At 45.5% G+C, this 25,967-nt stretch overlaps 1 protein-coding gene across 1 annotated transcript; it reads right to left on the reverse strand.

Moving 5' to 3' along the window:
• Positions 1-6,229: 6,229 nt before the first annotated feature.
• LOC117195132 lies at positions 6,230-25,430 on the reverse strand. The gene is made up of 6 exons (XM_033399784.1): positions 25,176-25,430; positions 24,937-25,121; positions 8,149-8,242; positions 7,816-8,083; positions 7,502-7,642; positions 6,230-6,262 (listed from the first exon to the last, which is right to left on the reverse strand). Exons 2-6 carry the CDS (start codon positions 25,106-25,108, stop codon positions 6,230-6,232), a joined length of 708 nt encoding a protein of 235 aa, XP_033255675.1. The 5' UTR covers positions 25,109-25,121; positions 25,176-25,430.
• Between the last annotated feature and the right edge of the window lie 537 nt (positions 25,431-25,967).

The raw sequence follows: 25,967 nt of genomic DNA on the forward strand, positions 1-25,967 counted from the left end.
CTTTTACGATTCTGCGTTTTTGGTTTTCTCGTATTGTCGAAATTGTGGATGCCACAGATTTTCGCCCTTTGTGGGGGCGGAAGTGGGCGGGGCGAAGTTTTGAAATATTCTTGTAGCAGTGACATATCACAGAAGTCTGGATCCAAACCATCGTTTCTCTAGCTCCTATAGTCTTTGAGCATTAGGCGCTGAAGGGGACGGACAGACGGACGGACGGACAGACAGACAGGGCTCAATCGACTCGGCTATTGATGCTGATCAAGAATATATATACTTTATATATATACACTCAAACTGTGACATCATCGCCAGAACGAACGAGAGTTTTTGAAAAACGATTTTCGAATGTGGGCCGGCAATGGTCACGATCACTTTTTTGATGCCCTAAAAGGAAACGCCGAAGGTGACTCGTTTTCTCAAGTGTCTATTGTTTCTTTCAAGAAAAGAAAATAAATAAGAAATAAACGAAATAATCGTGCCTGACCGTCAGTCGATCCCCTCAGATAGTGTGCAACAGCAGTAAACGGAGTCCAGTTCCATGTTTACCCAATCGGGTTCGGGAGTAATCCAAGCCTCGCTTCATTTGCATGGACTTTTGGCGTCGAGTGCTTCCGTCCTCACATACCACATTACACATGTACCGAGAGCTGAATATGCATTTCTTATTACCAATTACAATTAAATAATCCATCGATTAGGCGATATGTGGAGAGTCGAGCTACCAGGTCTCAGTTTCCCTCCCTCCCCATATACGACTACTACCTAAATCGTTGGCTGGATTCATTCGTTTGCCGATCTGGCTCCGCCCACAAAGCTTTTGTTTATTCGTTTTCTACTTTTAGCGGGACACAAGGGCGTAGTCCCAAAAGGGGTGCTAAATCAAAGTGATCTTTAATTAATTTTTTTTTGAAAATCTTGCCATTTTCAGGGCTTTTGGAAGTTCCGGGGAGAATCGTGAAAGTCCCAGTACTGCCGCCACGTCTGGGCTTAATTAAATTATGCGAAATTATCGAAACGTGCGGGGCACTGACTGACATCCCCCCAATTCTCCCGCTCCACACACACCCCCCTCAAATCTTTTGTTGTGTGTTGTACGAGTACAATTGTTTATGAAGTGCACAGCGAGTACGAGTAGTACATATGTATATACCCAATATAGAGCATGTATATGCGATGCATGTGTGTGTATCCACTTTAGTTAAGTTAAGCATGTGTCCATGTGTTTGTTAGCTGTCCGTATTTCGGTGCCAGCTAAACATTTCTTGTATACAACTATATTTTGTTGCTTTTTATATGCGGATGCCACTCGGAGGCGGTTCAGCATGAAGTCATGCTTGGTCTCAGCTCCAGCCCCATCTCCTCACGCATTCATCTTAATTACGAAGTTTTTATGATGACAATTTCGGGGCTGCGTTTCACTACAAGTCAAGTATATATGTCACTGTAAAAAAACTTCATATGTAGATCAAGATTGTAGTTTTTTTCTGCCACACCCGAGTACTTTTTTCTTCATACTAGAATTTTTGGTTATTTCCCTTTGTTTTTCCAGTTTTAATGCCAAGTGTAAACAAAGCGTCTCGGGCCAGACCATCGCCTGTTGTTCATGAAGTGCAGCAAAACGCTGAGAATGCATAAAAAAAACGAGGGGGAACGTTGTGAGTTGCTGCGGAGACCGCAACTCTACATTTATACCCGATACTGCAAATTGATTTCTTGCTTTTGGCTACAAAAATGATCCGACCTGATCCAGATTCAGCAATTTGATAGATATGGTCATTATCTATGATTTTGCGTTTTTAGTTTTCTCGAATCTGCAATATTGTGGATGCAACAGATTTTCGTCCTTTGTTTGGCCGGAAGGGGTGGGACGAAATTTTGAGATATACGTTTTATAGTGAGATCTATCAGGAGTGCGGATACTAAATTTCGTTACTCTAGAGTTAATAGTCTCTGAGATTTGTGGATGCCCCAGATTTTCGTCTTTTGCGGGGGCGGAAGGGGGTGTGGCGAAATTTTGACACAAAACGGTCAAGGTCCGATATCACAGGAGTGTGGATACCAAATTTGGTTGCTCTTGCTCTTATGGGTTCTGAGATCCTTGAACTCATATTTTGCAATTGGCAAAACCGACCATGTAACCTGTGTGTTACAGAGAGACAGAGCGAGAAAGAATGAAAATGTTTTCTTGATTTTGGCTATAATAATTATACGATCTGGTTCAGATTTTGACCTCTAGAAGATATAGTCATCTTCTACGATTCTGCGTTTTTGGTTTTCTCGTATCGTCGAAATTGTGAATGCCACAGATTTTCGCCCTTTGTGGGAGCGGAAGTGGGCGGGGCAAAGTTTTGAAATTTTCTTGTAGCAGTGACATATCACAGAAGTCTGGATCCAAAACATCGTTGCTATAGCTCTTATAGTCTTTGAGCACTAGGCGCTGAAGTGGACGGACAGACGGACAGACGGACGGACGGACAGACGGACGGACGGACAGACGGACAGACAGACATGGCTCAATCGACTCGGCTATTGATGCTGATCAAGAATATATATACTTTATGGGGTCGGAAACGATTTCTTCTGGACGTTACACAATACTCAATACTCATTTTGAGTATCGGGTATAATAATGCCATAAATTGGATAAACAATCCAAGCACAGTTTGCCAAAAAACAGACTTTATGGACAAGCAATTTAGTTTAGTGTTTACTCTGCTCTCCTCCTCCCACGCAGCTAGAGGGTCTCTCGATCTGATAACATCACGTATTCGGGAAGGGTATGGTAAAATATCATGTGAGAATGTTATAGCAGTGTAAGACAGTACGTATATAGTATAAATTATTGACAGACGATCGGAGAAACGCGGCTGATCCTGTGCAGCTGGACATATACATATTCAGTTTATCGCGTTAAAAACTTTACATTAATCACGTCTGTCCCCCTTCTACTTACTCTTTCCGAAGTGTTGTCATTTGCTGATTTCACTTTTGCAGCTGCACCAACACAAAGAAATTTAGTAGAGAATTCGGTGTGCAACTCAGAGCCAATTTTGTTGGGCAATTTCCTAGGCTCCAGCTCTCTCAGTCTCCAAATTCCAGATGTTCCCACAGACAGAAAGAAGAACAGGGCTGAAAGGTTTATAAATATAAATTCACTCAAAGAAAAAATGAGAAGTCGAAACAGTTTTCGAATCGCGAATGAAGATAATCTCATTATTATTTTTCTTTTAAAACTAGTAATAATGTCGTTGGACTCCCTTTCCTTTGTGACACACTTTATTCTCAAATTCCAGAGTGATACGAGTACTTTTTTTTCCAGTGTTATAGTATAAACATATATGAGCTCCAAGAGAAGGGGGATTAAAATTCCACTCCAGACTTCGTATACTCTGTGATTTCGACTGGTTTCTGTAGATGAAGCAAATGTTTAAGAGTTTAAGGGCAATGTGTTTTCCGAAGCTTTTCGCAATAAGTATAGATTACGTTGACTACATCAATATTTCTGAAAGTAGTGCTCTTAATTGCTAGGGTCAGATGCGACTGAGAGAGGAGTTGCTCACTTTTGAAATCGTTTGCTGTTAAGTTTTCTGTTAATTATTATGATATTACGCCATTCTGTCAACCGATGTCTTAGTAAGACTTTGGGTCGAGCTTCAGCTTGGACAAACAATGAAGTTGTTTGTCAATTGCTTGGGCAAATACTCGTACTCAGGTGGAAAAAAAAATACCAGAATGGGGAAGAGGTTAAGATGGGAGACAAGAAAATATCAAATAAAGGGCCAATTAAGGAAGGTGATTGTGCGATTCTGTTTATCTTATCAACGACAAATTTTGACCCCAGGGGCGTCATTTACAATCCTCAATTTGTTTGCATACTAAAGCAACAATAGCCGAAGAGCTACCTACAAAAGAGAAGACGATGTTTCCTGATTCCCAATTCTTAGGCTATTGATAAACAATCAGTGGGGGAATATTCAAATTAGCCAGGTCTCATGTGTGATTAACCGATTTCTCACACATTTCAAGCATCAAAGCAGACAGCAGACAGAACGGAACAGAACAGAACAGAACACAACAGAGCGGAGAAGACGTTGAGCTGACGGCTGGAGGGATCAGATCCCACAGATGAAGCCGCCTTGAAATTTACGAAAAGAGCCGCCTATAAATCGCAAGATTTCAGCACTGCCCAGGGCTTTATCTAAAGCTCCATTCGGAACAGTATTCAAAGCATAATGCGTAACCAATTGGTTGCTTATTGATATTGATGTGTCGATTATTTTATGATTATTCTTTATGATCGTTAAATTTTGATATACCAAAAGGCGAGCGAGATCGAACACCAAACTTGATTCAAATTTGTAGCCAATCAAGCCACTCCCTGAGTACTTCTCTCCTGCTCTCCACTCTCATGCTTTTGTTTCGGCCATTTCAAGGTCTGTACAGAAACCGTCTGTTGGGTCAGACCTCCCTCCATTGACCAGAGCAGAGCTCTAACAATGCGGGTTCTGGCATCATTTTCATAGAAACAGCATTAGAAGTTACTCATACGCAGCGTGGGTTGGATAAGATTAACGAAAGCCCACATAGACATAGCTCATCCTCCCCATTCTCACTTGACTCTTTGCAGACAGCAGAATGAGCTCTAACAACTGCGGTTTCATCGATCCGCAGGGCCAGTTGAGCGCAGCCCTCGCTAATCGGGACATACGGGAATTCCACACTGCCCTGGACAGCGGTGCCCAGGCCAATCGCCAGGACGATCGAATGCCTCTCAGGTGGGCTCCTGCATTCAGCTGCTGCTCGAGTACGGAGCCTCTCCGAATTTGGTGGATCAGGGCGAGTTCACGCCCCTCCACCATGTGCTGAAGAATAGAAAGATTGAGGCAGGCACTAAACTGGAGCTGATCCGACTTTTCCTGAAACAACCACAGCTGGACATTGACAGCTATCGGAACGGGCAGGTACGCCAGATGCTGAGGGATCAGTATCCGGAACTGCCGTTGCCGGAGCTGCGCGAGGCCGGAACAGAGATCGACTGCGAGCGACTCCTCCGCACGCTGCGGGACGGAGACGAGAACCAGTTCGAGCAACAGTTCGCGGAGTACCACCAGAACGTCAGCGGAAACGCAGACAACCAATGCAATGCCAACCAGGAGGAGTATCAGTCCCTGCTGGCGCAGAGTATCAAGCGGGGCAAGCAGCGAGCCTTTGAGGCCATCCTCGAGACGGGCATCAACATTAATCCTTCAAAATTGAGCGACATCAGCCCCGTGGAGTTGGCCGTAATCTGGGGCAACCACAGGGCGCTAGAGAAGCTGTTGTAGCATCCGCAGCTGAGGCTGACATCGCATTCCAAGCTGCTGAACGCGGTTATCAGTCGCCTGGGTGAGCAGCCGCTGGACGACTTCTGTGACCACCAGCGCTGCTTCCAGCTGCTGCTCGAGAGCGATCGTGTGGACATCAATGAAGCGGACAAGGCTGGCCTGGTGCCACTCTTCTATGCGGTCAAGTATCGCAACACAAAGGTGGCACAGGATCTTCTACGGGAGCGTACATCGGGGCGAGAAGCGCGTTCGGAGATCTTCCCATACAGGAGATGGACCCGAAAGTGCTGGAGGAGCACTTCGATTCCTGCATCACCACCAACGGGGAGAAGCCCGGTGACCAGAGTTTCGAGATCATCATCAACTACAAGAATCTGATGAGACGCCAGCGAGAGCCCGGGCAGTCGGACAAGCGGAGCATTGGCCATCCTCACCAATTGGAGGACGAGATGACTCCAATCGCATACATCGCCGATTCCAAGGAGCTGCGTTACCTGCTGCAGCACCCGCTAATCTCGAGTTTCCTCTTCCTCAAGTGGCACCGCCTCTCGGTGATCTTCTATCTGAACTTTCTACTTTACTCTCTCTTCACTGCCTCCATTATCACGCATACGCTCCTTAAGTTCCACGAAAGCGACCACACGGGCCTGACTGCCCTCTTCGGCCTGTTCTCTTGGATAGGGATTGTGTATCTCATGATCCGAGAGGTCATACAGCTTGCCATGTCGCCGCTGCTGTACTTCAGGTCCATCATGAACCTGATGGAGGTGGCTCTCATTGTCTTGTTGATCCTAACCTGCATGGAAGCCAGCTACGACAAGGAGACGCAGCGCATACTGGCCGTCTTCACCATTCTGCTGGTGTCCGTGGAGTTCTGCCTGCTGGTTGGCTCCCTTCCAGTACTCTCAACTTCGACGCACATGCTCATGCTGCGCGCACTAGGCAGAAAAGCGAAAGGAGAGAAAATCTTCACTGATGAATCGCCTGATCGGATCGGATGGGCTGTTATATACTCACAACACATACTCATTGGCCGCATTTGCGAATCGCTGGGCTGTGAACAAGCTTGAATTGAAAGAGTGTCGGCACTTCGGTGTGCCAAAGATACATATCTTTACCCCTTGAATCAGCTCGTGTTGATTTTTCTGCCGTGCATTGCACTTTTGAGCTCAGGTCCTAAACGAGAGTCACACACCACACACATGCACATTATTATCATTATCATCATCATTATGATAATGACTGTGAGCGAACGAATGCTGATGAAGCCTCATTGTCAATGTCGAAAGTTATGGGATTGGTTAAGGAAACCCAAGTTGGGATATGAAAAGTATTGCGTTCTGCTCTGTCATAGGATCCCAGCTTTAATATAAGGGGGATTCCCCTTCCAAGCAACGATGCGACAATCAACAGACATTGATTAACAACTGTATGTACATATGCATCTACAGTGGGTACACAGCAAGGCAGGCGCGATTAGATACAGGCCAGCGCCGAGCAGCGTAGACACCCAGTACCCTGCCACCCTCCGAGGGAAACAGAGAACGATGAAGGGGGATCTGTGTGTGCGTATCCAATGAATTAATATTTCATTCTAGAACGCAGTTGTCTGCGTTAGTTGGGCACACACACACACATAGTACATATATGCTGGCAGCGTTCCCATTCAATCTACTCGACGGCTGATGCACGCCAGTAGCCCCCGCTGGACACTTCCGCAGATTCTGGAACGCAGAGGATGCGGGCTATCGGCGACAGGGGAATACTACTAAGCAGAAAGAGAAGGCGAGTTCATATTATTGCCAATTTAATGCAAGAAAAATAAAGAGAGTGGAGTGGGCGATGCCAAAGGCAGAAGAAAGAAAGGCCGTAAACCAAAAGAAGAAGGCCTGTCTCGCTCTCTCTCGTGGAAATTGACTTTGAATTTCGAATATTTCGGTATCTATTTTCATTGCGGCCAAAAACGGAGAGACGATTCCGTGTATTGCGATGCCAGCATCAACGAAAATAGATGCCCAAATGGAAGTGCAAACATCTCTGAGGGGAGGGGTGGAGTGTCGGGCGTGTGGCCGTGTGTCTTCTGTCAGTGTGTGATTGGATACTGCTTGCTGCTATCTGCTCGATGGCTGCCCCTAGAGCACGAGGTGCAGGCGTATCTGGAACACCAGCTGCTCGACGGTCTTCTTCAGGAGCGCCGCCAGGGACAGGATGAATCCCAGGAGGCTGAGGGAGAACAGCCAGGGCGTGGTCATGAGCACGGCAAAGAAGACGAGCGCCTCCTCGCCCCGGGCATTGGCCATGCGCCACAGCAACTGGCGCTGGATGGTGCGCAGCTTGAACTTGCTGTTCCACAATCGGTGGCGCTTCGAGCCGACGGTTTCGTTGAAGCCCACGGAAGGTCTTCTCGACCAGCCAGAACACCGCGCAGCACAGCAGTTGCAGCACCAGCAGCACGACCTTGACCACAGCGGTCTCCAGGACGAGGTGGTACAAGGTCCGACTCGGTGCGCTCTATCAAGCTGAACTCGCTCTGGCTCTGACAGGTCTGGCTCTGACAGGAGCACGACTCCTCCTCTTGGTCCTCCTCGGTGGGCATCGAGTAGTCGCCCTCGTAGTCGCCCTCGTAGCGGCAGTCGGAGTACTCTTCGTGGGGGTCGTCGTAGTACTCTCCGCGGCTGTCCGGAGAAGCGCCGCCTGTCCAGAGGGAGCTCAACACGGGCGGTGGTCCCATCGAAGCCATCTGTGGCACAGCATTGAATCTGCAGGGGAGCCGGGGGTAAGTTATGTCCTGGGGGGAAGGGGAGTCTGGGCTGCTGCCGCTCACCCATCTGAATCCCCCATCGGAGGGAAGGTGGGGGGGTGACCGTGACCTATTGGACCCATTGGGCGGGACAGCAGAGGACTGGTGTGGATTTGGCCTAGGAAGGGCATCGCATTGAGTCCATTCTTGTCGGCTGCTGCTGCTGCTGCTGGTCGGTAAAGACGAAGGATCCCATGGATCCGAAAATACCCCGCGAGCGGGTGAATGGGGAACGTGGATTGTTAATAGTTGGATTCATCTTATTCCAGCACCTGTGAGGAAATATTCGTTCGTGGGCTTTTTTTGTATTTGTATTTTTATTTACTTTATGTTCCCTGTGCTTTCGATATTTTCTGCCGTTCTCTGTGTTTGGGATAGGACTTGCGATAAATACCATGCCACCATACTCCTTGGTGTGGCCGAAATGTTGGCTACCATTCTGGGATTAAGGAGTTAAGGGTTAAGGGTTAAGAAGAGTGGTGGAGGGGGGGGGGTATATTTGCTTGGCTTTACATCTTGCTTAAGCTGCTGTTTTGTGTCACAGCCAACCTGTCATTTGTACATTGTCATGGGTTAAGCATTTGCTGTGTTCGGCATTCAATTTGTGGCTTGATTTCTTACCTTTTATGATGCGCTATACGGCTGTAATCCATGTAGGACATGCACTTTGTTTATCCATTCAAAGGCGCTAAAGAGGGTAGTCCCGTAATCCAAAAGGGCATCCAGTATATCCAGAGCGAAGGCTAATCCATTCGATGGAGCGCTCAAGCAGACCAGCCAGGCGGTTGACCAGAAGCTTAACGAGGCTTAAAATTTCCAAGAGGCCGCTAGCCGGCAAGTGTCATTGCAGTCCCTCCAGTCGACTCCACTCCAGTCCAGTTTTTTCCCAAACTGTGCGACGTGAATAACTTTGATGATTTCTTGGCCCAAAGGCGCCCACACAATATAAATACTCCTCCCTTTTTTGTCAATAAGTTTATTTTCAGTCGTTACATTTACGAATAACAGCCGAGTTTTTCTACTCAAATCAAATATTAAAATTAAAAAAGAAACAGTTATTGGTTGATGTGTTTCAGCTTCTCTGGATCAGTCTACTCAAGCCAAATCAAATATTAAAATTAAAAAACGAAACAGTTATAGGTTGATGTCCTTCAGCTTCTCTGCATCCGTCTTGGCGGCCCACAAGCGGCACCCAATTTTTTTATAGTCATCGTTGCACATGACTATCGCCCTCAAATACTCGGCCGGCACCCCAGTTTCCTCTGATAGTCTTTACACGGTCACTTTTTTTTTTCCTTAAAAACGGCAGCAATTTTTTGCATTGTCTTCGAATTCCTTGAAACCATACCTCTTATTGCTGTGTAATGTTGGTTCATTACGAGGTTTCCCAAGGTGCTCAACCTTCCAATCATTTTGCCGCATAGTTTGCACTTGCAGCCATGCACGAGGGGCGAAGCCTTAGGGGAAATCGGTGTTTTCAAATTGTCCTTTCCACTTTCAGTACTAAGAATGTCTTCAGTAAACATGTCTGGAGAATTAAGAAGTTATTATATGTATTTTTTTTTAATTTTACTTATTTACTTACCTAAGTCCGGATCCTCCCGAACCTCCTGCTCCTGCTTCTCCTCCACGTGGTGCACTGGCTCAGACGAATCATATATTTCATCAGAAATTGTACACTCCATATCATTGACTGTATAATCAGAAATATTGTGAATATTGTCAGAAATGTTGTCAATATTCTCCTCAATATCGTGAGTTGTGGCCGACTCCTCCGTATGACCGTGCATATTGTTGTCAATATCCTCAATATCCTGAGTTGTGGCCGACTCCTCCGTATCACCGTGCATATTGTCAATATCCTCAATATCGTGAGTTGTGGCCGACTCCTCCGTATGACCGTTCATATTGTTGTCAATATCCTCAATATCCTGAGTTGTGGCCGACTCCTCCGTATCACCGTGCATATTGTCAATATCCTCAATATCCTGAGATATCATCAGAACAGAAATATTCTGCACCGGAGTAACAGGCTCAGCATACTTCGCGTGCGTCGTCCCCGCTGAATGGAATACATTATTAGAAGAATATAATATAAATGTAACTAATTTACTTACCCTTACGTTGATGGTCCAGAAAAAAAAAGTACAAATTAATCACTCCTGCTGCACTTATGTCGCAAACTTGGGCTCCACCGAACGACAACGTCATGTTGGCAATTTCCTGTGCTTTCGGGCTTTGCACTTTCCGGCCTTGCAGATGGTCCCAGTATATCCCGCATAATGCATTAACAAGGGCACTGTCCACCCCGTCAATTCTTACACCTCCCAAATTAATGTACATCTTTGTCTTATTTTGTGTTCTTTATTTATGTTTTAAATAACGGGGCATGTATGGTTTTGGTATTTACTCATCGATAGTATTATAAGAAATACCAATGTACTCGATATGCCAACACACATTTATTCGAATACGACGATCAAGAAGGAATAACGTTCACAGATATTTTGTTGCTATACGATACGGACCGATAAATATCACATAATTCCGCGTCTAGTTTCCTGATTTCAACATGTATAAAAATAAAAATAAAATAATTGTAAGGCAACATATATTAACCCTAACCGATCGAGATATTATACTGCAATTAGTTTTATGCAATATTATACTGCGATATGATACTGCGATAGGTTTTATGCGATATTATACTGCGATAAGTCTGAGGCGAGTTATTTGACGATCGACAAAAATAGAGAAAAGAGTGAAATAAGTTAATAAGAGTAACCCAAGAACCGCGCCAAGATGGATAAAAAGATAGATTCAGAAATGCATAAATTGTCGTGTTTCGATGAGGACATAAAGGAACTCAATCTCTTCGAGCCTTATCAGGACATAGAGGAAGATATGTTCGAGCCGTCGCAATTGTCGTGTTTCGATGAGGTCATAAATGAACTCAATCTGTTGGAGCCGTCGCAATTGTCGTGTTTCGATGAGGACATAAATGAACTCAATCTGTTCGAGCCGTATCAGGACAAAGAGGCAGAGGAACATCTGCCGTGTGGACCGCTGGACCGGCTGGTTAGTACATTGCCTATGGATGTTGACGACGACGACACTGAAGGTGAGTAGATTGTGGCAATTACATTGGAGCAGGTGAATCAGACTTTTCTTCCTCCAGGTATCGTCGGTAACGATGATCTGGTCAACGATATTGGTCGCCTTCAAGCGAGCATTGAATTGCACAAAGGTACAGGCCCCCGAAAATCTGGTAACGGACGCATTGGAAGAACTGAAAATGCAAGGAAACATAATGAATGGACGCATTAACATGACTGTAAATTTACACAAACTAAGCGACTCAGAATTTTCCCCATATTGTGGGATCTGCCCACCTCAAAAAGGTTATCCTAAAAAATGATATACATGAGGATGTGTTGTTGTCAAATATGTATGTCAAGGAATACAGGAAAGAAAATTACAAGAGTATCTTTGAGGCTACGAAGTCGGTAGGCTACTTGCCCGACTACCTAATGTCTGATAAAGTTAAAGAAATCATTAAAAATGAAATAATGAACTTATTACGCGCTGTTGAAAAACATTTCGAATTTAGAAACGAACCAATATGTTTTAACAACATGAACAGCAATACCTTCGAGGAACGTGGCAAGCATTTATCAACAATTTTTATAAACATAATGAAAGTATCGTTTAAAGAAGATTTCAACAGAAACCCAGTACTGTACAGAAACCCTACAACTGTAGTGTTCATGGCTCTCCAAGTAATGGACCAAAAAATTAAATTATTAAATAAGACGTTAGAAAATATTTTGTAGTATGTAGTATAATTATATTAATTTTAATAATAATAACAATAATAATAATAATAGAAATTTGTTTTTTATTTTATTTATTTTATGTAGTACATGTACTATACATAATTAATGTATTTTCAGCTGTAGAATGTAGAATATTTTCAGCCTGTACAAGATTTTCAGCTGTAGAATGTAGAATATTTCAGCCTGTACAAGATTTTCAGCTGTAGAATGTAGAATATTTCAGCCTGTACAAGATTTTCAGCTGTAGAAGCCTGTACAAGATTTTCAGCTGTAGAATGTAGAATATTTTCAGCCTGTACAAGATTTTCAGCTGTAGAATGTAGAATATTTCAGCCTGTACACGATTTTCAGCTGTAGAAGCCTGTACAAGATTTTTAGCTGTAGTGTTAAATTTTTGTTTGTTGTTTGATTGATTTTTGAATTGATTGTTGTTGTTTGATTGATTTTGTTGTTCTGAAGGCTTGATCCACCGGTGACCAGGGACGCAGGATGGCTCTAAGCTATAGAAAACAGTGTACGAGTAATAATCAACTAGCAGAGCACTAGCATTTAACCCGTATTCAGAGCAGACTGTAAGTTTAAGTAAGTCTGAAATTGTTTTTATTAACATACGAATAATGAAATTGAACAAAACCCTTAATAATTTGCTGTCAGTAAGTAGTATATAATGGTTATATAGACAGTAAATATTGTATAAACGAATATCTTTACTGTATGTACCATGTTAGATTTATGCATTCTTGAATTTTCATTTCTTTTTCTTTTCGTTATAATAGTTTTTTATCTTTAATTGGTTTTCTGTTTTCGTTTTGTTTTTTTTTTTTTGCATTTGATATGTGTTCGGAGCAGAACCCAGCCGATTAGCTGCTTGCCAAATAGCACCTAATTCTTGGCCCTCGGCCGCTTATTTTGTTTGTTACTTATGTCTATGTCACTCATTTGTTTGTTAAAGCTTTGCGCTTGCTGGCCCTGCTAAACGCTCTCTGCCAGCTCGCTCTTCGCTATCTCCGCTTTGCGTCTGCCTACCGACGTCGGCCGAGCGAAGCTGCGCTTAGCGATCGGAGCGGCAATGTAAAAGGCAAGCAAGCCACACTTGCAATTTGGATGTCACGCATTAAAGAACATATCGTTATTTTATTTCTGCGCCGAATTTTATTTAATTGGAAATAATTAGTCGGCGGATTGGGGATAAAAAACATTATCTCCACATAAAAATTGGTGACCCCGACGTGATATCTGAGTTGCAGTGTCAATTAATAATCATTCGCGATCGACATTCGTTAGCCCTAGCAAATTTTCGGCGGTTAAGCACAATTCGGTGCTAAAACACACTTACATACACCTACATACACGCATTGCTGGCTATTAATTTCTCTGTCGCGACCATTCGGTCAGTGCAGTGCGGTAGGCAGTGCAGCGAACTCACTAATACTTACAAGCGGAGTACAAAGCGGAATCGGACAGCTCGCACAGCCGCACAGCTAAAGGCATTAGCTGTAATCCCTTTGCTTTCGGTTCCCACGTTTATACGTCGTGCTGAGTGACTCTTTTAAAACCTCAACATGGCAGCACCTGAGCCTACCAATGTCGCGAACGCAGCAATGCCGAGTGAAGTAGATTTATACAAGCACAAGGTCGAGTCCATCGCGCGTCAACTAAAGGCCATGGATCGCTTTCTCACCAAGGAAGAGCTTGCCGAGTTAGATGAGGCAGAGCTTCAAGCTCGCTTAGAGCAAATCGAGCGAATGAATGCGGATTTCGATCCCGCTCAAACGAGCCTTGAAAGGCTGGATTTCCTGCAGTTAGCCCATGATGCCCGACTGGACTTTTCGAATGTTTATGTGAAGGTTAGGTCCAGGCTGTCGCGGGAGTTGATGGCTGCTCGCACGGTAAATGTTGCCAATTCAACGGCTCGGCATACTCTCGAGGGGAATTCGTCGTTGTTCGCCTATAATAGTATAGGCCGTTCTCGAATGCCCGAGTTGCAGCTTTCGCGATTCGGTGGGAACTACATGGGTTGGCCAGAATTCCACTCGATGTTCTCGACAATGGTGCACAAAGACCATCGTATACCAATCATCGAAAAATTCCAATATCTTCGTGGGTGTCTAGATGGTGCTGCGCTGGATACGATTCGTTCCTTGGAACTTTCTGAGGAGAATTACGACAAGGCGTTGAATTTGCTAATGTTGCGATTCGATAATAAACTGTTACATTTTCAGGCACACGTCAAGGCTATTTTCGGGCTGCAAGGGGTGGAGAAGGGCTCAGCTATCGGCTTGCGCGCGCTCAGCGGCAAAATCAATTCGCACTTGCGTGCACTTCAGACCTTGGCGACCCCGCAGGAGATTTCGGATGGGTTGCTGATCTTCATCATAGGCACGAAACTGGACCACAAAACAAAGGAGAAATGGGAAGAGAACTTGCCGACGTCAGGATTGCCTCGGTGGTCAAGCATGGCCTCATTTTTGGAAGCGAGATGTCGGATGCTGGAGAATTTGGGATCAGCCATGGCAACAAGTCCTAGTCAACAGGTGGGAGAAGACAAACCTGTCACCCTTATCACCTCCAGTAACGACCATCCTAACCCCATATGTAACCATTGCAATTCTTCCGAGCATTACATATCTAGATGTCAGGCATTCCTGAATCTCTCTGCGTTTGAACGATACAAAGAAGCAAAGAAGATCCGCTTGTGTATGAACTGCCTCAACAAAGGCCATGAATTGCAGAGGTGCAGGTCAGGACTTTGCAGGCATTGCCAGGCCAAACATCACACGCTACTCCACATTCCATCGGGAACTGGTGCTTCATCTTCCTCTTCACCGGCCGAGGAATCGATCCAGCAAGAGGCCGCGACTGTGCTTCTAGCAAGCGGGTGTTCTAGCCCTCCCCCTCGATCCAGAAATCTCAGCCTAGCCAGAACGTGTTGCTACCTACTGACCTCGTCCATGTAACAGATCGTTATGGAGCACTTATCCCATGTCGTGCCATTTTGGATTCTGCATCACAGGCAAACTTTGTAACATCTAGACTTGCTGATCAGTTGCAGTTGGATTATCGCTCGTCTTATGTTCACATCTCTGAAATCGGAGATTCCATTCTACCTTCGAGCAAGTCTGTACATATAGTTGTACAATCCCAGGACGCAAGCTATCGAGCTTCCTTCGCTGCAATTGTCACCAACTCAATTACGGAAATGCAGCCTAACTTCGGCGTAGACGCAAAGGATTGGCCAATGCCGAATAATCTAAAACTAGCTGATCCTAATTTCTCCAAGCCCCAACGTATCGATCTGTTGATAGGTTCTGGTTTGTTCTTCGATTTAATGTGCGTCGGACAGATTCGACTATCAGCCCAATTGCCAACATTGCAGGAGACAAAACTTGGTTGGATAGTATCAGCAAGCATTGATAGCTCGGAGAATAAGCGTGCAGCCTTAACCGCTTTTGAAAATTCCTCGTGCATCTCTATTGACGATTTTCGACCCACAACGCTGGAGTACCAAAACTTAGAGCAGCAATGCAGGAAGCTCGAGTGCCAGGTGCAAGTGGAAAAAGAGGGCGGCTGGCGGCCATCTTCAAGAGGGCCGTTGGAAAAATAGCGGTTCTTGCCGTTCAGGATGGATCTGTTGAAAGCCTTTGCCTTCCAACGGGGGGTGAATGTTCGGAGCAGAACCCAGCCGATTAGCTTCTTGCCAAATAGCACCTAATTCTCGGCCCTCAGCCGCTTATTTTGTTTGTTACTTATGTCTATGTCACTCATTTGTTTGTTAAAGCTTTGCGCGTGCTTGCCCTGCTAAACGCTCTCTGCCAGCTCGCTCTTCGCTATCTCCGCTTTGCGTCTGCCTACCGACGTCAGCCGAGCGAAGCTGCGCTTAGCGATCGGAGCGGCAATGTAAAGGGCAGGCAAGCCACACTTGCAATTTGGATGTCACGCATTAAAGAACACATCGTAATTTTATTTCTGCGCCGAGTTTTATTTAATTCGAAATAATTAGTCGGCCGATTGGGGATAAAAAACATTATCTCCACAATATGATTCGGTTCACAATGTGTGTGTTGTTTACGCACATATTATGGTTAATGGTTATTAATCTTGTTCGTTACTCTTTTATTACCCTTTTTGTATATCTTTTGTTTTATAAATTAATCTTTAGCTAAGCTGAGGAGCGTTGCGTATCGGATCAAATCAATCAAAAGTTGATGGGTCTAAGGGGCTAGCTAACGAGGCAGTCAATGGCAATGGCAATGGAAATCCAAATGGAAATTTATGCAAACCATGCGGCAAAACTAAAAAAAAACTAAACTAAAAACGCAGAATCATAGACGAGGGGGAACGTTGTGAGTTGCTGCGGACACCGCAACTCTACAGTTATACCCGATACTAAGTCAGTATGGCTCTCCTCCGACAGACGCCTCTACAGAAAATCAGTCTGAGCGTGACGTCGGGCGCTGCGTAGCCACTGCAAATTGATTTATTCCTTGAACGGCTATAAAAATTATCTGATCTAAACCAGATTCAGCAATCTGATAGATACGGTCGTTATCTATGATTCTGCGTTATTAGTTTTCTCGAATGTGCAATATTGTGGATGCAACAGATTTTCGTCCTTTGTGGGGGCGGAAGGGGGTGGGGCGAAATTCTGAGATATACGCTTTATAGTGAGATCTAACAGAAGTGCGGATACCAAATTTGGTTACTCTAGCCTTAATAGTCTCTGAGATTTGTGGATGCCACAGATTTTCGTCCTTTGCGGGGGCTTAAGGGGGTGTGGCGAAATTTTGACACAAAACGGTCAAGGTCCGATATTACAGGAGTGAGGATACCAAATTTGGTTGCTCTTGCTCTTATGGGTTCTGAGATCCTTGAACTCATATTTTGCAATTGGCAAAACCGACCATGAAACCTGTGTGTTAGAGAGATACAGAGCGAGAAAGAATGAAATTGTTTTCTTGATTCTGGCTATAATAATTATACGATCTGGTTCAGAAGATATAGTCATCTTCTACGATTCTGCGTTTTTGGTTTTCTCGTATCGTCGAAATTGTGGATGCCACAGATTTTCGCCCTTTGTGGGGGCGGAAGTGGGCGGGGCGAAGTTTTGAAATATTCTTGTAGCAGTGACATATCACAGAAGTCTGGATCCAAACCATCGTTGCTCTAGCTCCTATAGTCTTTGAGCATTAGGCGCTGAAGGGGACGGACAGACGGACGGACGGACAGACAGACAGGGCTCAATCGACTCGGCTTTTGATGCTGATCAAGAATATATATACTTTATATATATACACTCAAACTGTGACATCATCGCCAGAACGAACGAGAGTTTTTGAAAAACGATTTTCGAATGTGGGCCGGCAATGGTCACGATCACTTTTTTGATGCCCTAAAAGGAAACGCCGAAGGTGGCTCGTTTTCTCAAGTGTCTATTGTTTCTTTCAAGAAAAGAAAATAAATAAGAAATAAACGAAATAATCGTGCCTGACCGTCAGTCGATCCCCTCAGATAGTGTGCAACAGCAGTAAACGGAGTCCAGTTCCATGTTTACCCAATCGGGTTCGGGAGTAATCCAAGCCTCGCTTCATTTGCATGGACTTTTGGCGTCGAGTGCTTCCGTCCTCACATACCACATTACACATGTACCGAGAGCTGAATTTGCATTTCTTATTACCAATTACAATTAAATAATCCATCGATTAGGCGATATGTGGAGAGTCGAGCGACCAGGTCTCAGTTTCCCTCCCTCCCCATATACGACTACTACCTAAATCGTTGGCTGGATTCATTCGTTTGCCGATCTGGCTCCGCCCACAAAGCTTTTGTTTATTCGTTTTATACTTTTAGCGGGATACAAGGGCGTAGTCCCAAAAGGGGTGCTAAATCAAAGTGATCTTTAATTAATTTTTTTTTAAAAATCTTGCCATTTTCAGGGCTTTTGGAAGTTCCGGGGAGAATCGTGAAAGTCCCAGTACTGCCGCCTCGTCTGGGCTTAATTAAATTATTCGAAATTATCGAAACGTGCGGGGCACTGACTGACATTTCCCCCAATTCTCCCACTCCACACACACCCCCCTCAAATCTTTTGTTGTGTGTTGTACGAGTACATGATGTAGGCCAGCCAATTGTTTATGAAGTGCACAGCGAGAACGAGTAGTACATATGTATATACCCAATATAGAGCATGTATATGCGATGCATGTGTGTGTATCCACTTTAGTTAAGTTAAGCATGTGTCCATGTGTTTGTGAGCTGTCCGTATTTCGGTGCCAGCTGAACATTTCTTGTATACTACTATATTTTGTTGCTTTTTATCTGCGGATGCCACTCGGAGGCGGTTCAGCATGAAGTCATGCTTGCTCTCAGCTCCAGCCCCATCTCCTCACGCATTCATCTTAATTACGAAGTTTTTATGATGACAACTTCGGGGCTGCGTTTCACTACAAGTCAAGTATATATTTCACTGTAAAAAAACTTCATTTGTAGATCAAGATTGTAGTTTTTTTCTGCCACACCCGAGTACTTTTATCTTCATACTAGAATTTTTGGTTATTTCCCTTTGTTTTTCCAGTTTTAATGCCAAGTGTAAACAAAGCGTCTCGGGCCAGACCATCGCCTGTTGTTCATGAAGTGCAGCAAAACGCTGAGAATGCATAAAAAAAACGAGGGGGAACGTTGTGAGTTGCTGCGGAGACCGCAACTCTACATTTATACCCGATACTGCAAATTGATTTCTTGCTTTTGGCTACAAAAATGATCCGATCTGATCCAGATTCAGCAGTCTGATAGATATGGTCATTATCTATGATTTTGCGTTTTTAGTTTTCTCGAATCTGCAATATTGTGGATGCAACAGATTTTCGTCCTTTGTGTGGGCGGAAAGGGGTGGGGCGAAATTCTGAGATATACGTTTTATAGTGAGATCTAACAGAAGTGCGGATACTAAATTTGGTTACTCTAGCCTTAATAGTCTCTGAGATTTTTGGATGCCACAGATTTTCGTCCTTTGCGGGGGCGGAAGGGGGTGTGGCGAAATTTTGACACAAAACGGTCAAGGTCCGATATCACAGGAGTGTGGATACCAAATTTGGTTGCTCTAGCTCTTGAACTCATATTTTGCAATTGGCAAAACCGACCATGAAACCTGTGTGTTAGAGAGAGACAGAGCGAGAAAGAATGAAATTGTTTTTTTGATTCTGGCTATAATAATTATACGATCTGGTTCAGATTTTGCACTCTAGAACATATAGTCATCTTCTACGATTCTGCGTTTTTGGTTTTCTCGTATCTTTAAAATTGTGGATGCCACAGATTTTCGCCCTTTGTGGGAGCGGAAGTGGGCGGGGCAAAGTTTTGAAATATTCTTGTAGCAGTGACATATCACAGAAGTCTGGATCCAAAACATCGTTGCTCTCGCTCTTATAGTCTTTGAGCACTAGGCGCTGAAGGGGACAGACAGACGGACAGACGGACGGACGGACAGACGGACAGACAGACATGGCTCAATCGACTCGTCTATTGATGCTGATCAAGAACATATATACTTTATGGGGTCGGAAACGATTCCTTCTGGACGTTACACCCATCCACTTTTACCACAAATCTAATATACCCCAATACTCATTTTGAGTATCGGGTATAATAATGCCATAAATTGGATAAACAATCCAAGCACAGTTTGCTAAAAAACAGACTTTATGGACAAGCAATTTAGTTTAGTGTTTACTCTGCTCTCCTCCTCCCACGCAGTTAGAGGGTCTCTCGATCTGATCACATCACGTATTCGGGAAGGGTATGGTAAAATATCATGTGAGAATGTTATAGCAGTGTAAGACAGTACGTATATAGTATAAATTATTGACAGACGATCGGAGAAACGCGGCTGATCCTGTGCAGCTGGACATATACATATTCAGTGTATCGCGTTAAAAACTTTACATTAATCACGTCTGTCCCCCTTCTACTTACTCTTTCCGAAGTGTTGTCATTTGCTGATTTCACTTTTGCAGCTGCACCAACACAAAGAACTTTAGTAGAGGATTCGGTGTGCAACTCAGAGCCAATTTTGTTGGGCAATTTCCCAGGCTCCAGCTCTCTCAGTCTCCAAATTCCAGATGTTCCCACAGACAGAAAGAAGAACAGGGCTGAAAGGTTTATAAATATAAATTCACTCAAAGAAAAAATGAGAAGTCGAAACAGTTTTCGAATTGCGAATGAAAATAATCTCATTATTATTTTTCTTTTAAAACTAGTAATAATGTCGTTGGACTCCCTTTCCTTTGTGACACACTTTATTCTCAAATTCCAGAGTGATACGAGTACTTTTTTTTTTACCAGTGTTATAGTATATACATATGTGAGCTCCAAGAGAAGGGGGAATAAAATTCCACTCCAGACTCCGTATACTCTGTGATTTCGACTGGTTTCCGTAGATGAAGCAAATGTTTAAGAGTTTAAGGGCAATTTGTGTTTCCGAAGCTTTTCGCAATAAGTATAGATTACCTTGACTACATCAATATTTCTGAAAGTAGTGCTCTTAATTGCTAGGGTCAGATGCGACTGAGAGAGGAGTTGCTCACTTTTGAAATCGTTTGCTGTTAAGTTTTCTGTTAATTATTGTGATATTACGCCATTCTGTCAACCGATGTCTTAGTAAGACTTTGGGTCGAGCTTCAGCTTGGACAAACAATGAAGTTGTTTGTCAATTGCTTGGGCAAATACTCGTACTCAGGTGGAAAAACAAATACCAGAATGGGGAAGAGGTTAAGATGGGAGACAAGAAAATATCAAATAAAGGGCCAATTATGGAAGGTGATTGTGCGATTCTGTTTATCTTATCAACGACAAATTTTGACCCCAGGGGCGTCATTTACAATCCTCAATTTGTTTGCATACTAAAGCAACATTAGCCGAAGAGCTACCTACAAAAGAGAAGACGATGTTTCCTGATTCCCAATTCGTAGGCTATTGATAAACAATCAGTGGGGGAATATTCAAATTAGCCAGGTCTCATTTGTGATTAGCCGATTTTTCACACATTTCAAGCATCAAAGCAGACAGCAGACAGAACGGAACAGAACAGAACACAACAGAGCGGAGAAGACGTTGAGCTGACGGCTGGAGGGATCAGATCCCACAGAAGAAGCCGCCTTGAAAGTTACGAAAAGAGCCGCCTATAAATCGCAAGATTTCAGCACTGCCCAGGGCTTTATCTAAAGCTCCATTCGGAACAGTATTCAAAGCATAAAGCGTAACCAATTGATTGCTAATTGATTTTGATGTGTCGATTATTTTATGATTATTCTTTATGATCGTTAAATTTTGATATACCAAAAGGCGAGCGAGATCGAACACCAAACTTGATTCAAATTTGTAGATCACTTTGAACAATCAAGCCACTCCCTGAGTACTTCTCAGGCCTTGTCTTACCTTGTCTTCAGTTGGATTGTTATAATTTAATAACTACACGGGAGGGCAAATTAAGTCTGTAGTTCGGGTACCACAAAAACCACTTAAAGACGCTTTCTTTAATTGCCCCCAAAACGAAGATTTGGTTTTTATTTTTCGAGAAACCTGTGGGGTAGCTTTCGGCTGCGGATGTGGCTGTGACTGCCTCCAGCTGCTGGCCAGCTCCATGGACAGACAGTCATTTGTGTGAAAATCATCGTAGCATGAAGCGTTGTCAAATACCGTTTGTTCCGGGGGTCGGTCCACTCTCATGCTTTTGTTTCGGCCATTTCAAGGTCTGTACAGAAACCGTCTGTTGGGTCAGACCTCCCTCCATTGACCAGAGCAGAGCTCTAACAATGCGGGTTCTGGCATCATTTTCATAGAAACGGCATTAGAAGTTACTCATACGCAGCGTGGGTTGGATAAGATTAACGAAAGCCCACATAGAAATAGCTCATCCTCCCCATTCTCACTTGACTCTTTGCAGACAGCAGAATGAGCTCTAACAACTGCGGTTTCATCGATCCCTCGCTAATCGGGACATACGGGAATTCCACACTGCCCTGGACAGCGGTGCCCAGGCCAATCGCCAGGACGATCGAATGCCTCTCAGGTGGGCTCCTGCATTCAGCTGCTGCTCGAGTACGGAGCCTCTCCGAATTTGGTGGATCAGGGCGAGTTCACGCCCCTCCACCATGTGCTGAAGAATCGAAAGATTGAGGCAAGCACTAAGCTGGAGCTGATCCGACTTTTCCTGAAACAACCACAGTTGGACATTGACAGCTATCGGAACGGGCAGGTACGCCAGATGCTGAGCGATCAGTATCCGGAACTGCCGTTGCCGGAGCTGCGCGAGGCCGGAGCAGAGATCGACTGCGAGCGACTCCTCCGCACGCTGCGGGACGGAGACGAGAACCAGTTCGAGCAACAGTTCGCGGATTACCACCAGAACGTCAGCAGAAACGCAGACAACCAATGCAATGCCAACCAGGAGGAGTATCAGTCCCTGCTGGCGGAGAGTATCAAGCGGGGCAAGCAGCGTGCCTTTGAGGCCATCCTCGAGACGGGCATCAACATTAATCCTTCAAAATTGAGCGAAATCAGCCCCGTGGAGTTGGCCGTAATCTGGGGCAACCACAGGGCGCTAGAGAAGCTGTTGAAGCATCCGCACCTGAGGCTGACATCGCATTCCAAGCTGCTGAACGCGGTTATCAGTCGCCTGGGTGAGCAGCCGCTGGACGACTTCTGTGACCACCAGCGCTGCTTCCAGCTGCTGCTCGAGAGCGATCGTGTGGACATCAATGAGGCGGACAAGGCTGGCCTGGTGCCACTCTCCTATGCGGTCAAGTATCGCAACACAAAGGTGGCACAGGAGCTTCTACGGCAGGGAGCGTACATCGGGGCGAGAAGCGCGTTCGGAGATCTTCCCATACAGGAGATGGACCCGAAAGTGCTGGAGGAGCACTTCGATTCCTGCATCACCACCAACGGGGAGAAGCCCGGTGACCAGAGTTTCGAGATCATCATCAACTACAAGAATCTGATGAGACGCCAGCGAGAGCCCGGGCAGTCGGACAAGCGGAGCATTGGCCATCCTCACCAATTGGAGGACGAGATGACTCCAATCGCATACATCGCCGATTCCAAGGAGCTGCGTTACCTGCTGCAGCACCCGCTAATCTCGAGTTTCCTCTTCCTCAAGTGGCACCGCCTCTCGGTGATCTTCTATCTGAACTTTCTACTTTACTCTCTCTTCACTGCCTCCATTATCAGGCATACGCTCCTTAAGTTCCACGAAAGCGACCACACGGGCCTGACTGCCCTCTTCGGCCTGTTCTCTTGGATAGGGATTGTGTATCTCATGATCCGAGATGGACACGCTCAGACCTCATCGTCCCAGTTGAACAAAGGCAGTCGGTTCGCTCGAGGAAGACCATAAGCTAGTCACCGGTTCAATCGTAATTTTCTTCATGCTTTTCTTGAGTTTCACGCTCTCGTGGCTTTTCCCACACTTGGGACCCCACTAGGCAGAAAAGCGAAAGGAGAGAAAATCTTCACTGATGAATCGCCTGATCGGATCGGATGGGCTGTTATATACTCACAACACATACTCATTGGCCGCATTTGCGAATCGCTGAGCGATGAAGGGGGATCTGTGTGTGCGCATCCAATGAATTAATATTTCATTCTAGAACGCAGTTGTCTGCGTTAGTTGGGCACACACACACATAGTACATATATGCTGGCAGCGTTCCCATTCAATCTACTCGACGGCTGATGCACGCCAGTAGCCCCCGCTGGAAACTTCCGCAGATTCTGGAAGGCAGAGGATGCGGGCTATCGGCGACAGGGGAATACTTCTAAGCAGAAAGAGAAGGCGAGTTCATATTATTGCCAATTTAATGCAAGGAAAATAAAGAGAGTGGAGTGGGCGATGCCAAAGGCAGAAGAAAGAAAGGCCGTAAACCAAAAGAAGAAGGCCTGTCTCGCTCTCTCTCGTGGGAATTGACTTTGAATTTCGAATATTTCGGTATCTATTTTCATTGCGGCCAAAAACGGAGAGACGATTCCGTGTATTGCGATGCCAGCATCAACGAAAATAGATGCCCAAATGGAAGTGCAAACATCTCTGAGGGGAGGGGTGGAGTGTCGGGCGTGTGGCCGTGTGTCTTCTGTCAGTGTGTGATTGGATACTGCTTGCTGCTTTCTGCTCGATGGCTGACCCTAGAGCACTAGGTGCAGGCGTATCTGGAACACCAGCTGCTCGACGGTCTTCTTCAGGAGCGCCGCCAGGGACAGGATGAATCCCAGGAGGCTGATGGAGAACAGCCAGGGCGTGGTCATGAGCACGGCAAAGAAGACGAGCGTCTCGTCGCCCCGGGCATTGGCCATGCGCCACAGCAACTGGCGCTGGTGCGCAGCTTGAACTTGCTGTTCCACAATCGGTGGCGCTTCGAGCCGACGGTTTCGTTGAAGCCCACGGTCTTCTCGACCAGCCAGAACACCGCGCAGCACAGCAGTTGCAGCGCCAGCAGCACGACCTTGACCACAGCGGTCTCCAAGACGAGGTGGTACAAGGCCACCATGCGCTGACGGTGCTCCGGCTGCATTGTGGAGAGCACGACTGGCTCTGGCTCTGGCTCTATCAGGTCTGGCTCTGACAGGAGCACGACTCCTCCTCTTGGTCCTCCTCGGTGGGCATCGAGTATTCGCCCTCGTAGTCGCCCTCGTAGCGGCAGTTGGAGTACTCTTCGTGGGGGTCGTCGTAGTAGTCTCCGCGGCTGTCCGGAGAAGCGCCGCCTGTCCAGAGGGAGCTCAATACGGGCGGTGGTCCCATCGAGAAGCCATCTGTGGCACAGCATTGAATCTGCAGGGGAGCCGGGGGTAAGTTATGTCCTGGGGGGAAGGGGAGTCTGGGCTGCTGCCGCTCACCCATCTGAATCCCCCATCTGAGGGAAGGTGGGGGGGTGAGCGTGACCTATTGGACCCATTGGGCGGGACAGCAGAGGACTGGTGTGGATTTGGCCTAGGAAGGGCATCGCATTGAGTCCATTCTTGTCGGCGGAACCTTCGGGGGGGACCTGCAGCCCCGGCTGCTGCTGCTGCTGCTGGTCGGTAAAAACGAAGGATCCCATGGATCCGAAAATACCCCGCGAGCGGGTGAATGGGGAACGTGGATTGTTAATAGTTGGATTCATCTTATTCCAGCACCTGTGAGGAAATATTCGTTCATGGGCTTTGTTTTGTATTTGTATTTCTATTTACTTTATGTTCCCTGTGCTTTCGATATTTGCTGCCGTTCTCTGTGTTGTGCCGCTCTCTCCAGATATTCGTACTGAATGATTTCCAGAGCCAGTTCTGAACGGCTCCAAGTGATAGTTCAGGGTCCACTTCGATGTTGTGTTTCGAATCACAGGTCAGGTGACGTACTTTCCCTGGGCAGAGCTGCGACTTGCAATAGTTGATCGGCTTTGTTGGTTTGGGATAGGACTTGCGATAAATACCATGCCACCATACTCCTTGGTGTGGCCGAAATGTTGGCTACCATTCTGGGATTAAGGAGTTAAGGGTTAAGGAGAGTGGGGGAGGGGGGGTATATTTTTGCATGGCTTTACATGTTTTGTGTCACAGCCAACCTGTCATTTGTTAATTGAATTGCTGCTCGAGAGGTCTCTTTGGAGTCCTCTGTTCCCCGTGTACAAATGTACATAAAATCACAGGAAGCACTTAGGATTAATAGGGGGCACTCATCCCCCTCTACTCCCTCTCCCCCTTTTGGTGGTGTCATGGGTTAAGCATTTTCTGTGTTCTGCATTCAATTTGTGGCTTGATTTCTTACCTTTTATAATGCGCTATACGGCTGTAATCCATGTAGGACATGCACTTTGTTTATCCATTCAAAGGCGCTAAAGAGGGTAGTCCTGTAATCCAAAAGGGCATCCAGTATATCCAGAGCGAAGGTTAATCCATTCGATGGAGCGCTCAAGCAGACCAGCCAGGCGGTTGACCAGAAGCTTAACGAGGCTTAAAATTTCCAAGAGGCCGCCAGCCGGCAAG

Source organism: Drosophila miranda, assembly GCF_003369915.1.
Source record: "Drosophila miranda strain MSH22 chromosome Y unlocalized genomic scaffold, D.miranda_PacBio2.1 Contig_Y6_pilon, whole genome shotgun sequence".
Lineage (NCBI taxonomy): Eukaryota > Metazoa > Arthropoda > Insecta > Diptera > Drosophilidae > Drosophila > Drosophila miranda.

Bases quoted from the DNA above. Each gene is read 5' to 3' on its own strand.
- LOC117195132 (XM_033399784.1), bottom strand. From the start codon at position 25,108: ATGAATCCAACTATTAACAATCCACGTTCCCCATTCACCCGCTCGCGG. The intron at 8,243-24,936 runs GCCAAATCCACA...TGCCCTTCCTAG, and splicing joins CAATGCGATGCCCTTCCTAG to GCCAAATCCACACCAGTCCT. The intron at 7,643-7,815 runs GTACCACCTCGT...CGCACCATCCAG, and splicing joins AGCGCACCGAGTCGGACCTT to CGCCAGTTGCTGTGGCGCAT.